At 38.4% G+C, this 13,509-nt stretch overlaps 1 protein-coding gene across 11 annotated transcripts in view; it reads left to right on the top strand.

The window, feature by feature from the left end:
- Positions 1–13,509, top strand: part of LOC139936757 (cyclic nucleotide-binding domain-containing protein 2-like) — a 174,895-nt gene that overhangs the window by 104,659 nt on the left and 56,727 nt on the right. For all 11 annotated transcript variants that reach the window (XR_011786014.1, XR_011786012.1, XR_011786013.1 and 8 more), the window contains 5 exons: positions 2,836–2,906; positions 6,587–6,770; positions 8,461–8,535; positions 10,707–10,795; positions 12,238–12,311. Coding sequence is in view for 8 of the 11 variants with exons in the window: in XM_071931674.1 (XP_071787775.1) it covers positions 2,836–2,906; positions 6,587–6,770; positions 8,461–8,535; positions 10,707–10,795; positions 12,238–12,311 (493 nt within the window). In the remaining 3 variants the exon portion in view is untranslated. The remainder of the gene's footprint in view (positions 1–2,835; positions 2,907–6,586; positions 6,771–8,460; positions 8,536–10,706; positions 10,796–12,237; positions 12,312–13,509) is intronic.

The raw sequence follows: 13,509 nt of genomic DNA, 5'->3' as shown, positions 1-13,509 counted from the left end.
GACTTGGCAAAACTAAGAACAAGCAATGGAGTCTCCATTTTTGAGAGCTGTTGATAAAGTATAATGTGAGCTCTGAGAAGTGGCTCCCATCATGATCATGTCTGAAGTAACAAAGTTTTTGAGAAAGAAGTAATAATCAACCAATTTGATTTTGAGACCTCTTGATTTTGAGGTCCCAAAATCGAGCATCTGAAAGCACACAACAGCACGTGACAAGGGTGTTTTTTCTTCCATATTATCTCGCCACTTCGGCAACTTCGACGACATCGACCAGTTAATTGACTTCATATTTTCACAGTTTATTTGTTATTTGACTGGTCTTTGACAATTACCAAAGGTGTCCGGTGTCTTTAGTCAAAATGTATATCTCATTTGAGTTAAAACTACACTAATATATTTTAAAACAAATATGTGTTGTAGGAGGATACTGAAATTTGTCTTTGTTATATTTTGTGAAGATTAAGCTATTAAAAAAACAAGGTGCCAAACATAAAAAAAAAACAGTTACATTTGGGCATGGCAGTTTTTCTGAAGTTTTGTCTGCAAATCTGGAAAAAAAAGTAATGGTTAAAAAAATTAATGTTAAAACTTCTTACCTTTTAATTTTAATGCCAGGGCGAATAAATGCAAGACTAGAGTGCACGTAAAATTTCAACCAAATCATGCTTCGAAGTTAAAATTAAATACTGTGAGCAGTTGTCTTGTTCCTCATGAATTCTAGACCAGGTGACCTTTGTTTACAATAAGTGTGACCTACATGCATTCTTTTGATTTTTTTGGCAGGCAAGCCTGTACTGCGGACCACTGGTCAATGGGAAAGTTGACATTTTGTGTCATAATATCCACATCAAGCCTAGAGTTATGAAAGTAAAAGCTTGACAAGTTTTTAGATACATGTGGCCCCTTTCATCATATATCAAAAGTTGAAAAGAATTAAACAGTGCAATCTCCAGTCTGAAGTCCTTGAGGGCAAGTGTGAAGTCCTTGAGGGCAAGTTTGAATTTAGTGAGCATTAGTCTGCACTCATTTAGGGCAAGTTTGAAGTCATTGATGGCAAGTCTGAAGTCATGTGGGGCAAGTCTGAAGTTATTGATGGCAAGTCTGAAGTTATTGATGGCAAGTCTGAAGTCATTGATGGCAAGTCTGAAGTCATTTAGGGCAGTCTGAAGTCATTGAGCATTAGTCTGAAGTCGTTTAGGGAAAGTCTTAGGTCATTGAGGGCAAGTCTGAAGTAATGTGGGGCAAGTCTGAAGTCCTTTTGGGCAAGTCTGAAGTCATTGAGGTGCAAGTCTGAAGTCACTAGGACAAGTCTGAATTCAGTGAGCACTAGTCTGAAGTCATTTAGGGCAGTCTGAAGTCATTGAGGGCAAGTCTGAAGTAATGTGGGGCAAGTCTGAATTCAGTGAGCATTAGTCTGAAGTCGTTTAGGGAAAGTCTGAAGTCATTGAGTGTAAGTCTGAATTCAGTGAGCACTACCGGTAGTCTGAAGTCATTTAGGGCAGTCTAAAGTCATTGAGGGCAAGTCTGAAGTAATGTGGGGCAAGTCTGAATTCAGTGAGCATAATTAGTCTGAAGTCATTTAGGGAAAGTATGTCACTGAGTGTAAGTCTGAATTCAGTGAGCACTAGTCTGAAGTCATATGTCACTGAGTGTAAGTCTGAATTCAGTGAGCACTTGTCTGAAGTCATTGCAGACAAGTCTAAAGTCACTGAGGGCAAGTCTGAAGTCATTGAGGGGATGTTCCAACAGCTAAATCTTAAAAGCAGTGGACACTATTGGTAATTGTCAAAGACTAGCCTTCACAGTTGGTGTATCTCAACATATGCATAAAATAACAAACCTGTGAAAATTTGAGCTCAATCGGTCATCGAACTTGCGAGATAATAATGAAAGAAAAAAAACACCCTTGTCACACGAAAATGTGTGCGTTTAGATGGTTGATTTCGAGACCTCAAGTTCTAAACTTGAGGTCTTGAAATCAAATTCGTGGAAAATTACTTCTTGCTCGAAAACTTTGTCACTTCAGAGGGAGCTGTTTCTCACAATGTTTTATACTATCAACCTCGCCCCATTACTCGTAATCAAAGAAAGGTTTTATGATGATAATTATTTTGAGTAATTACCAATAGTGTCCACTGCCTTTAAGGGCAAGTCTGGGGTTCACTCTAGTAAATTTTTGCTTGACATTATTTGATTATCTGAAATAAAATTGCATCCCTTTAAGGTGATCCCGTGGTTGCCGCTTCCCAGGTTGTATCGACTTGCAATTTTGATGTGATCCTCGTACACGGCAGTTAAAGGAACCACTGCCTTGGATCGGACGAGTTGGTCTATAAAAAGCGTTTGTAACCGTTTGTTATAAAATGCATTGGTTAGAAAGATGTTTTAAAAGTAGAATACAATGATCCACACAACTTTGCCTCGAAATTGCGTGGTTTTCCTTTTCCTTTGCGAACTAACACGGTTGGCCATTTATGGGAGTCAAAAAGTTGACTCCCATAAATGGCTGACGGTGTTAGTCGACGAGGTAAAAGGAAAACTGCACAATTTTGAGGCATGGTTGTGTGGATCATTGTATTCTACTTTTACAACATCTCTCCACCCATGTGCATTTCATAACAAACAAATACAAATGCTTTTCAAAGACCAACTCGACCGATCCAAGGCAACGTGTTCCTTTAATGGTTGTATGGGCATGTCTTCTGACTAGCACCGTCAAACAACAATATTGACACTCTAGTAAATTTAAAATGTACCAAGTCAGTTTCTCTTGTGGTTTTTAATAATTTATGAACATAGCATGACGTAAGTGTTTTCTCCTTTTCTTCCTTTCAGCCCTATGACAGATTCAAATTAAAAGCCAATGCTGTAAGATGGTTGTGTATGGCATGCATCAGCTACATGAGGTAAGTCAACGACATCCAATAAAAATGGGAGATTTTTCGTCGGTCCCTTTTTCACAGTTCTTGCCAGTAGTGCCCATGCTCAGACCTACGCAATACTGAGCATGTGCGTGCATGCTCAGAGCCTCAACGACATCCATAAAGTCCCGTTATGCCTGCAACTCAAAAGTCTCCCACTGAATGTCAGAGGAGGGCCGCTGTCAGCACTTGCTGACAATACATGTATCAGTTACAACTTAAGCGCGGGCGAAATACGGGAACAAAATATACAAGTTTTGCCTCCTATAGAGTTGGATATTGGTAACAGGCATGTGAGACTTCGTCTTTTCAGCTGATTTTCCTCTTTTGGGGTTTTGATTTTCCTCTTTTTTTCCTTCACTTTCTGTGTACAAAAGTATGAATGTTATCTTTTCCTCTTGTTTTTGCCCGGTTTTCCTTTTTTCCTCCTTTTCATGGATAGTTACTCATATTAGGGGTTAGGATGCTTTGGAAAATGCTTGGAAGTGTGGACCGACTATGTAACACAGTTGCATAAGAACCAAAGAGGGTTTTAAGTGCTTTGGGTTTTTTTCCAGTCAAAAGATTAGAAGCCAAAGGCCCATTCACACGAGCGCTGCAACTGAGGGTCCCGTGCGATTTCATAACATCGATGTTAATTGGTCCAAACCGAGTTGTGTTAGGAGAGGTGTGATACTGGAAGTGCGGTCGTAGACTCCACATTTGTATCTGAATGCCTGGTGTTGAACCGATTCAAGTGAGTAGATGTTTTTTGCTGTGTGTGGAATCCATAGGGCTGGTACACCTGATTTTACTGATGACATCTAGAGTGAGCTCCGTTGATACCAACATACTGTTCCCGATTATTAAGGACTGGCTTGAATCTACCTCAGTGTATTTCCTTGGATTCCGTAGTGGTGAAGTTTGAGTGCTAGCCTCTGATGTGGCACTTTATAGACGCCTTGCTCAAGTCCAACAGCAACAGTTTGATTGGCTGCTCCTGTTTAAACAATCTGACCAATCATGAATAGGGTCTGGTCCTCCAGCTTTGTTGCAATTAAGTTGTTGTAACTGCTTAAGAACACCTTCTTTCCTGATTTAAAGATCTTCAGTGATGGGGAACTTGGAATTTCCTTTGGTTGGTAAGGTGGAAAGGTCCCCGTCAGTAATTACAGAAGAGTTTCACAAGGGCTTCTTTGCCTAATTCCATGACTGCTTAACATTCAGGGTGATATAAGAACTTGACCAAGATGTGCCGAGGCTTGTCAGCGGGTGTATTCGGGATGTGTCCAGATCGATGAGCTCTTTCTTACTGTGGTTGAAGATCACATTTATTAGCTTTAATTTCCTTTATTTTGTCATGGATAGAATGGGGTGTCATGCTGAATCTTAAGTTGAAGCTTCTTGAGTATCTCTCCATTTGTAGAGTTGACTCCTCTAGTTGAAGGATTTTGCTTCTCATTGACTCCAGTTCAGAAGTTGTTTCTTTTATAGGTTAGTTGATAATGCTATGTTTTCGTTCTGCACGTCATCAACAGCTTGGGAGATGGAAACGACATATTTCTCAAGCTCCAGGTGTTTGTCTTCAATTGTTGCCATTCTTGAAAGAAGAGATTGCTGTTGCTCATTACTGTGTCAAGTTTATTTTGAATACCAGATTTCTCAAAGCTCTTGTCGGAGTATCGAAAATAGACTATCTCTGGTTGGAGATCACATTCGGCAAAAATTTCCTTTATTTTGTCGTAAGGGTAGAATGGGGTTTCATGTTCAACCTCGGGAATGCCTCCAAATCTTAAGTTGAAGCTTCTTGAGTAGCTCTCCAGATGTTAGATTTGACACCGCTAGTTGAAGGATTTTATATCTCATTGACTCCAGTTCAGAAGTTGTTTCCTTGGGGTTTCATGTTCAAGCTTAGGAATGCCTCTGAATCTTAAGTTGAAGCTTCTTGAGTAGCTCTCCAGATGATGTAGAGTTGACTCCTCTCGTTGAAGGATTTTACATCTCATTGACTCCAGTTCAGAAGTTGTTTCCTTGAGGTTTCATGTTCAAGCTTAGGAATGCCTCATAATCTTAAGTTGAAGCTTCTTGAGTATCTCTCCAGTTGTACAGTTGATTCCTCTAGTTGAAGTGTTTTACTTCTCATTGACTCCAGTTCAGAAGTTGTTTCCTTGGGGTTTCATGTTCAAGCTTAGGAATGCCTCCTAATCTTAAGTTGAAGCTTCTTGAGTATCTCTCCAGATGTAGGGTTGACTCCTCTAGTTGAAGGATTTTATATCTCATTGACTCCAGTTCAGACAGAAGTTGTTTCCTTAGGGTTTCATGTTCAAGCTTAGGAATGCCTTCAAATCTTAAGTTGAAGCTTCTTGAGTATCTCTCCAGTTGTAGAGTTGACTCCTCTAGTTGACTCCAGAAGTTGTTTCTTTGAGGTTAGTAAGTTGGTAATGCTGTGTTCTTGATCTGCATGTCATCAACAGCTTGAGAGGTGAAAACGACTGATTTATCAAGCTCTGGGTGTTTGTCTTCAATTGTTGTCGTTCTTTAAAGAAGAGATTGCTGATTGCCAATTAATGTGTAAAGGTTATTTTGAATACCAGACCTCGTTTTTTAAGCTCTTGTTGCAGTATTGAAAACACAATGTCGGAATTAGAATCCGACATGGCACCATCACACTTGAGTTGGTCATCATGGTCAGCAGTCAAGACCAACTTTTTTTTGTTTTTTGGTGGCGTGTTGAAGTTTAATTATGATTACCTTGACTTCAGCACAACTGGAGAGTGGACTGTCTTGATGATTTAAGAGCATGAAAGTAGATTGAGTGGTGGAATTGTGTTTAAAATGAAGCAGTTTTAAACAACATACCAATCCATAATTGCAGCCTCTAAATAGTTTCCCATCCACTCCATAATTTTACATAATTGGAGTCCAATATTGATACTTGTTGAACGCTTTGCGGGGTCATTTCCAAAGTAATAGTTCCCCATCCGTTTCTTAAGGCCTTGTTGAGGCAGACAAGATTTATGTATCGATGAGGCCATCCCTGTCTTTGGAAGTTTGTTATTACAGTGTGAGGTGTACAAGATTTTGAATCAACTTTTGTTTATTGTCAATTATTTTTAAGAGACAGGACAAAATGGAGTAGTCCAGATTTAATAATAATAATATTGAAGTCTTATATAGTGCAGGTATCGCAGAGTATATATACAAACTTTCAGAAAGATAGGTTATTGCAGTGATGAATTCTGAGACCCAATTATTTAGCACCTTACATACGTATAAGGGTTTACAAGGTGCTTCGGCGCGCGCATACAGCAGCCACAGCCAGGAACACTGGGGCGAACCCCTTCTCTTTTTGATAAGTGCACTGGGTTCTTTTACATGCGTCACATAACACATGGGACCAACGGCTTTACATCCCATCCGAAAGACGAAGCATCGGTTAGGTGTCTTGCTTAAGGACACAAGTGTCACGGCTGGGGATTCAAACCCACACTCTGCTGATCAGAAACACCACAGTTTGAGTTCGGTGCTGTTAACCGCTCGGCTGCAAACACTTCCACATTCATTATAATGTACTATTAATTTACAAATTTCACCTCGTTGATTAAATTCTACGCTAATGCATGCACAAAATAAATTCATTATAATTTACTAATTAACTTACTTTATTTTGTTTCTCCAACCTAAAGGTCAGCTTCAGAGAACGCTCTGAAAGGCAGCCTCTTGGAAGTAGTCCAGACGATAATGGCAGAGGCAGAGAACGAAGCGAAACGGACCGGTAACGATGGGACGTTACCCCGCGGGATCATCAGCTCAGCCTACCCTGATATGACGTTCGATGCCTCCGAATATCAGCGCTTTTCAAAGAGAGGGGTAAGTGAATTCATTCCAATTTAATTTAAAATGACGTTTTGAAGATTTTGAAGTATGGCTCTGATAATTATAGTAAAATATTACTGTATAATGATGTTGAAGACAGGGGTCCATTTTCATTTAACTGCTAATTGTTAGCATGAAAACTGACTTGGTAACGAGCAATGGAAAGCTGTTGATAGTATAAAACATTGGAAAAATAGCTCCCTCTGAAGTAACAAAGTTTTCGAGAAAAAAGTAAATTTCCACAAATTTTCTTTTGAGGCCTCAGACTTAGATTTTGAGGTCTCGAAATCAAGCATCTGAAAGCAAACAACTTCGTGTGACAAGGGTGTTTTTTTCTTTCATTAATATCTCGCAACTTCAACAACCAATTGAGCTCAAATTTTCACAGGTTTGTTGTTTTTTTTGCATATGATGAGATACACCAACTGAGAAGACTGGTCTTTGACAATTACTAATAGTGTCCACTGCCTTTAACGTATTTTTTGTTGGAAATGTAATTTACTAACAAAACATATAGTAAAATTAATTCAACTATTAAATGATGAAAAACCAAGAATTAAACTTGACCTCAGCTTCCGGTCACTTGCAAAAAATCAATAGTTTGTGCCCACCTCCGATCACAAAACTAATGCAGTCACTTGTTTGTGTCGCGCGGGGTGAAAAGCCTTTGGTCAATGAGGAGTCAGCTTCCTCATCACTCGTTAATTTATTTGCCCTCTCGACCGTCGCGTGTTCATGTGTAAATCAGCTTTTAGTGGTTTAACATTCGGGCGTATATTTACGAAAAGAGGTGAAAAAAAATGTAAGAGATCAAACAAACACCCTTGTCCCAGATTTTACTATGGTTTACAAAATATTTAACCAATTTGTTATATTGTTTTAAAAGCAAAAACTAAATTACAAGTTGCCATGAGTATTTTTGTTTTTCCGATTTGTCATAACAAAATAATTTAAAGCAAAGATTTGATTTCTAAGTTCTTTGATTAAATGTGCTTATTGAAGATTCTGAGGTAGGGCTCTGAAAATAACAATTTGAATTATAAATTATGATAAAGACCAAGTGTGGGTTAATTTTCATAGAGCTGTGTTTACTAAGCAGAAACTGTTCTTCAACAACTTTCTGCTAAGCAGAAATGAGCAGGATACCAGCAACATATTGTACACGAGACATGGTAGTTTGTCCAGAACCTTATTCTGGTAAGCAAAATTCATTTGCGCTTAGCTACTTTTTGTGCCAGCTCGAGTCTGGTGCGACAAGCTGCAGAATTGAATTCTTTTACACAATTAAAGGCACTGGACACCTTAATTATCTGAGCAGTAATCTACTTTGGTGTATCCCAACATTTGCATGAAATAACCAACTTTTAAATTTGAGCTCAATTGGTCATCAAAGTTGCAAGAGAATAATGAAAGAAAAACACACTTGTTGTACAATTTTGTGTGCTTAACAGATGCCTAATAAAAGGCTTGAGGTGAGTGAGAAATTCCCTCTTTCTCAAAATCTATGTCACTTCAGAGGGAGCCGTTTCTCACAATGTTTTTTGCTATCAACAGCTCTCCATTGCTCATTACCAAGTAAGTCTTTATGCTTATAATTATTTTGAGTAATTGCCAATAGTGTCCAGTGCCTTTAAGGAAACGGTTATTTACATAAATGACATATTTATGTGTTGACACTTGACAGGAAGGAATTCCCAAGAAGATCAAGGAACTTCTAATGCTACCAGAAGAGGAAAGGACCAAGGAACAAATAGAAAATGTAAGTAAACAAAAAAACTCAAATCCAGTTTCCAGGAAAAGATATAGGATTTGAGGCAGTGCATGGTGAGGTATCAATATATATTTGGTTTGCGTCAATGAAGACTGCCGATGACTAGAGCAAGCTAGTTGAAATGTTGAGACCAATCCAAGAACTGACTCAGCGATAGTGCAGTTAATTACGATCCTATAAGCTAAAGTAGTAATAGTCCTAGCCAATTTTCTATGTTCCGCCCGGGTAATAGCTAAAAAGCAGTAAAGTTCTTTGCACAACTGAGAAGTCTCCCGAATATCTGATAAATCTACTTCGCAGTAAAATAAAGAAAGAGGGTTCTCTAAGAACAAACTCTACCTGGCAAGTAGATACACACATGGTGTTACCGCAAACCAAATTATATACAGGACAAGATAGTTGTGATTACTGCCCTAAAAGTATTGTGTTGAATCGAAAGGAAAGGGAACGTATTGCATAATACAGAGTCAAAATTAAATAAAATTGCTAAAAAATACAATCTCCCTCTACACATCAAACAAGCTACCACTATCTCAAGTTTTAAGAACCTTCTCAAAATATTTCAGTTCAATTCACTGACATATAGTTATTCTTTTTTTCCTTTGAGCACTTAGAGACTTGCTTTTTTGGAGGTGTTAAGGCGCTATAGAAATGCAGTTGTTATTATTAGCTGACAGCAACAGAACAACATGTAGCACCACTTTTCTAAACATGATCATGCAACTCCTTTTCTCAAAAAGCTACATTGGCTCCCGGTGAAAGAGCGCATTCAATTCAAAATATTGGTGCATGTGTATAAATGCTTAAATGGACTTGCACCAGCATACCTTTCATCTTGTTTTTCTTTTCACATTCAAACTAGGGCTGGGCTTCGCTCAGCATCAGACAAAACCCGTCTTGCTGAAAATAAACCGAGCAGCAAATCTCTTCAATCCGCTGCATCTAAATCATTTTCCTTAGCCGCTCCAGGACTGTGGAACCATCTTCCCATCACAATACGCACCTCAATTTCACTGCCTATTTTCAAGAAAGCACTTAAAAAACATCTTTTTCCTTAGTGTCTGTTTATTGCTTTATTATTCATTTGTTGTATTATCTGCATTGCTATTGTTCGTTTAAAGCGCTGTGGTCTAGAAATAGCTATATGAAAACCCATTGTATTGTATTGTATATTGTATACCCCTAGCTGATACTTCATGGAGGCAACAAAGGCAATTGCCTCCATGCCCCCTTGAAATGATCCAGTAGAAATTAACAATTTTCTCATCCAAAGGGTGCCCTTTTTACTTAGTAGAAAATGCCTAGGTGCCCTTGCCTATTTCGAAAATGAAGCCTATAGGCCTGTGCAGGAAATTAACGTTGCTGGCCCTCCAGACAAGTTTGTTGCCCAAATACCATTTTGTAATTTAGAACTGATTTATTATTTTTGTAAGTTAAAAGTCTGTGGTCTGTGTGCCATCTGGCTTCAATCTCTCTTAAACTGTTCACACTTACAGACCATTCACAATTTTCAACATTTTCACAAGCAAACAAAAAGTACACTTTTTTAATAATCCCCCCCTCCCCCTAAAAGTGTACAAAGAAAATGGTTATACCTCGGTAACAAACTTTGAAGTTTGATTGGTCGAGAACCAATCATGTGACGCGCAACATAAACGCATGTTTCATGGCTCGACGGGCCGGGTAACATGAAAAATGATGTACACCGGTGTACACCACCTTGATCGTTCCCAGCGTTGGTCGATTTCCAGCGCTGTGTATGAAACAACCGCGGGTTCGAGGGAAAGAGTTGTTTTTGTTCACACTATTCTATAGTACAGAGGGAAACTTGAATGTGAATTACATGCAAACCCTATTTATGGTGGGCTATTAAAGATAGGAGAATGTGTGATAAACATAATGCCATAATTTCCTGCTACAAGACTTATCTGACTTTGGTGGGTCAAATGGAACTGGAATTCATCCTCCGATCTCCCTTTGTTCTTTTTGTTGTACTGTATAGATCGAGAAAGGCTTTTACTTACAGTTTTATTGATGTAATCTTTTTGTTATTACTCTCTCTAGGTTTTTTTAATGTGCCTCGGAATATGTTAAGTCTTCAAGATAGATGGCGCTTTATAAGTTTTAATTATTCATATTATTATGATTTCTAATGACAGATTGTGAGAAGTATGCAGCATGTTGAGGAATTTGCCAAGTACCCTCCTGAAGTTCAGAAGAAAATGTGTGAATACGCCTGGTATGATGAGTAAGTAATTAGTCCTTATCCCTTTTCCTTAACTTTCTTTAAGACTCTGTTTTTATTTTGCAAAAATAAGGAATGAAAAAAATGTGTACCATTTTGGATCAAAAAGCTAAACTTTAAAGATAATGGACACTTTTGGTATTAAATGTCAAAGACCAGTCTCCTCACTTGGTGTAGCTCAACATATGCATAAAATAACAAACCTGTGAAAATTTTAGCTTAATCGGTCGTAGAAGTTGCGAGATAATAATGAAAGAAAAAAAACACCATTATCACATGAAGTTGTGTGCTTTTAGATGCTTGATTTTGATACCTCAAATCTAAATCTGAGATCTCAAGATCAAATTCATGTAAAATTACTTCTTTCTCGAAATTTCTGTTACTACAGAGGGAGACATTTCTCACAATGATTTATACTACATGTATCAACCTATCCCCATTACTCGTCAAGGTTAAGTAAGGTTTTATGCTAATATTTATTTTTAGTAATTATCAATAGTGTCCACTGCCCTTAAAAGATTACTCTATGACAAGGACTTTATGCATCAGATATTGAATTCTGAACTTACAGTGCGTGAGCAGACCTGGTTTTTGTCATTCTTCCCAACGTTTTAGACAAAGGTAACCCTTCAGACAGAAGTTAAGATCTAGCAGAACCCTATTTCGAACTTTTAACTCTAGACGTAAATTCTCTTCAAACTGCATAATTTCACAACAAGTGTGAGAATCAGTTTGTGGATGAACAACAAAGATCGGGCAGTGCTCAAAGTTTGCTCCCGAGGTATCCTGCGCAAACTTTAAAATCATACCAGGTAAAAAGGTTTGCTACATAAAAAATTTCATACCTCGTAAATTTCAAAATGGCCATGCACAATGCAATGATTGGTCGCTTATTATTAAAAATGTGACTGACGTTTTTGTGGAGAACTTTCAGAATTGATATCTCTAGCATTTACTTTGTTAAATGGAAGGTACACGTTTGGTAATTACTCAAAACAAATATTCACTTTAAAAAACTGACTTGGTAACGAGCATTGGAGAGCTGTTGATAGTATAAAACATTGTGAGAAACGGCTCCATCTGAAGTAGCATAGATTTTGACTAAAATAATGAAAGACTTCTAGCTGGAAGTCTTTTATTCCTATCTGAAAGCACACAAATTCGTCCAACAAGGGTGTTATTTCTCCCATCATTTGCTCGCACCTTCGATGATCAATTTAGCTCAAACTTTCACAGGCTTGTTATTTTATGCTTATGTTGGTATAAACCTAATGAGAAGACTGGTCTTTGACAATTACCCAATGTGTGCCTTCCCTTTAACAGTACGCAGAGTTCTCTTAGACCCATTGGGTTCGAAACTGGATGAGAAGATACAGTTAACAGCCTGTATGGCCTAAATTCTGAACGACCCTAAATTAATTTGTCTTCATTTTTTGAATTTGTAGATATGGCCCTAATCGTGTCGTCATCAAGGAGGGCCAGGAGGCTGAGGGGTTGTACATCGTTCTCTCTGGAAGTTGTAAGTTTGGATTTACTCTCACTGGTTTTTTTTTTTTTAATTTGTTATGCAAGTCGCCAGACACACAAGGCCTGAAGGCCACTTCAAGGTGTGGGCTACAATTATTTTGTCCAGAGGCCGTTGCCACCTACTCCTAGGGCTGAAACAGGGTTACCCCTTTTACAGTCCATACGGACGTAGGCTTGGGTATCATCAGTCCGAAGTCTGGCCGGTAGAGCAGAAAGCACTACCTACCCAATTTTGCGTAGCAAGTGTCACGACCAGGATTCAAACCCACACTCTGCTGATCAAACACCAGAGCTTTAATCAGCTGCTCTTAACCACTCGGCCATGACATGCCACAGGGTGTTACGGACGAGTGGAAAAGAACAACAAATTCTAGCTCTGATGGTTGAAACATCAGAGTGTGGGTTCGAATCCCAGTTGTGATACTTGTGTCCTTGAGTAAGATACTTTACCATAATTGCTCCTCTTCACCCAGGGGTGTAAATGGGTACCTGTGAGGGTAGAGGTTGATACTGTGTATGAAAACACCTTTGAAGCCCTACAGTTGCCCAGGTTGTATATTCCCCAGGGAGCTGAGAAATATTAAAGGAATGTTATCGGCCCAATGACCATCAGGGGGCTGATTTCACAAAGCAATACAATTCCTAGCAAGACAAATAATTAGTAAAAAATTACCATAGTGATTTGTATTGTCACAACACACTTTACTTAGCAACTGTGCTTGATTGGCAGTTAAAGGCAGTGGACACTATTAGTAATTGTCAAAATCCATTCTTCTCACTTGGTGTATCTCAACATATGCATTAAATAACAAACCTGTGAAAATTTGAGCTCGATTGGTCATCGGAGTTGCGAGATAACTATGAAAGAAAAGACACCCTTGTCACACAAAGTTGTGTGCTTTCAGATGCTTGATTTCTAAATTCTAAACTTGAGGTGGAAAATTACTTCTTTCTTGAAAACTACGTCAGTTAGAGGGAGCCGTTTCTCACAATGTTTTATACTATCAACCTGTCCCCATTACTCGTTACCAAGTGTGGTTTTATGCCGATAATTATTTTGAGTAATTACTACTAGTGTTCACTGCCTTTAAGATCAATCTTAACTCTTTGGGAACTCGGCACCAGGGCACTTATATAAAGGGCGTTGAGACGGTTATTGTGAAATGTGCTATTTTAGAATTTATTATTAT

This window comes from Asterias amurensis, chromosome 4 (assembly GCF_032118995.1).
Source record: "Asterias amurensis chromosome 4, ASM3211899v1".
In the NCBI taxonomy this organism is placed as follows: domain Eukaryota; kingdom Metazoa; phylum Echinodermata; class Asteroidea; order Forcipulatida; family Asteriidae; genus Asterias; species Asterias amurensis.
This window is presented reverse-complemented; position numbering and strand designations above follow the sequence as displayed.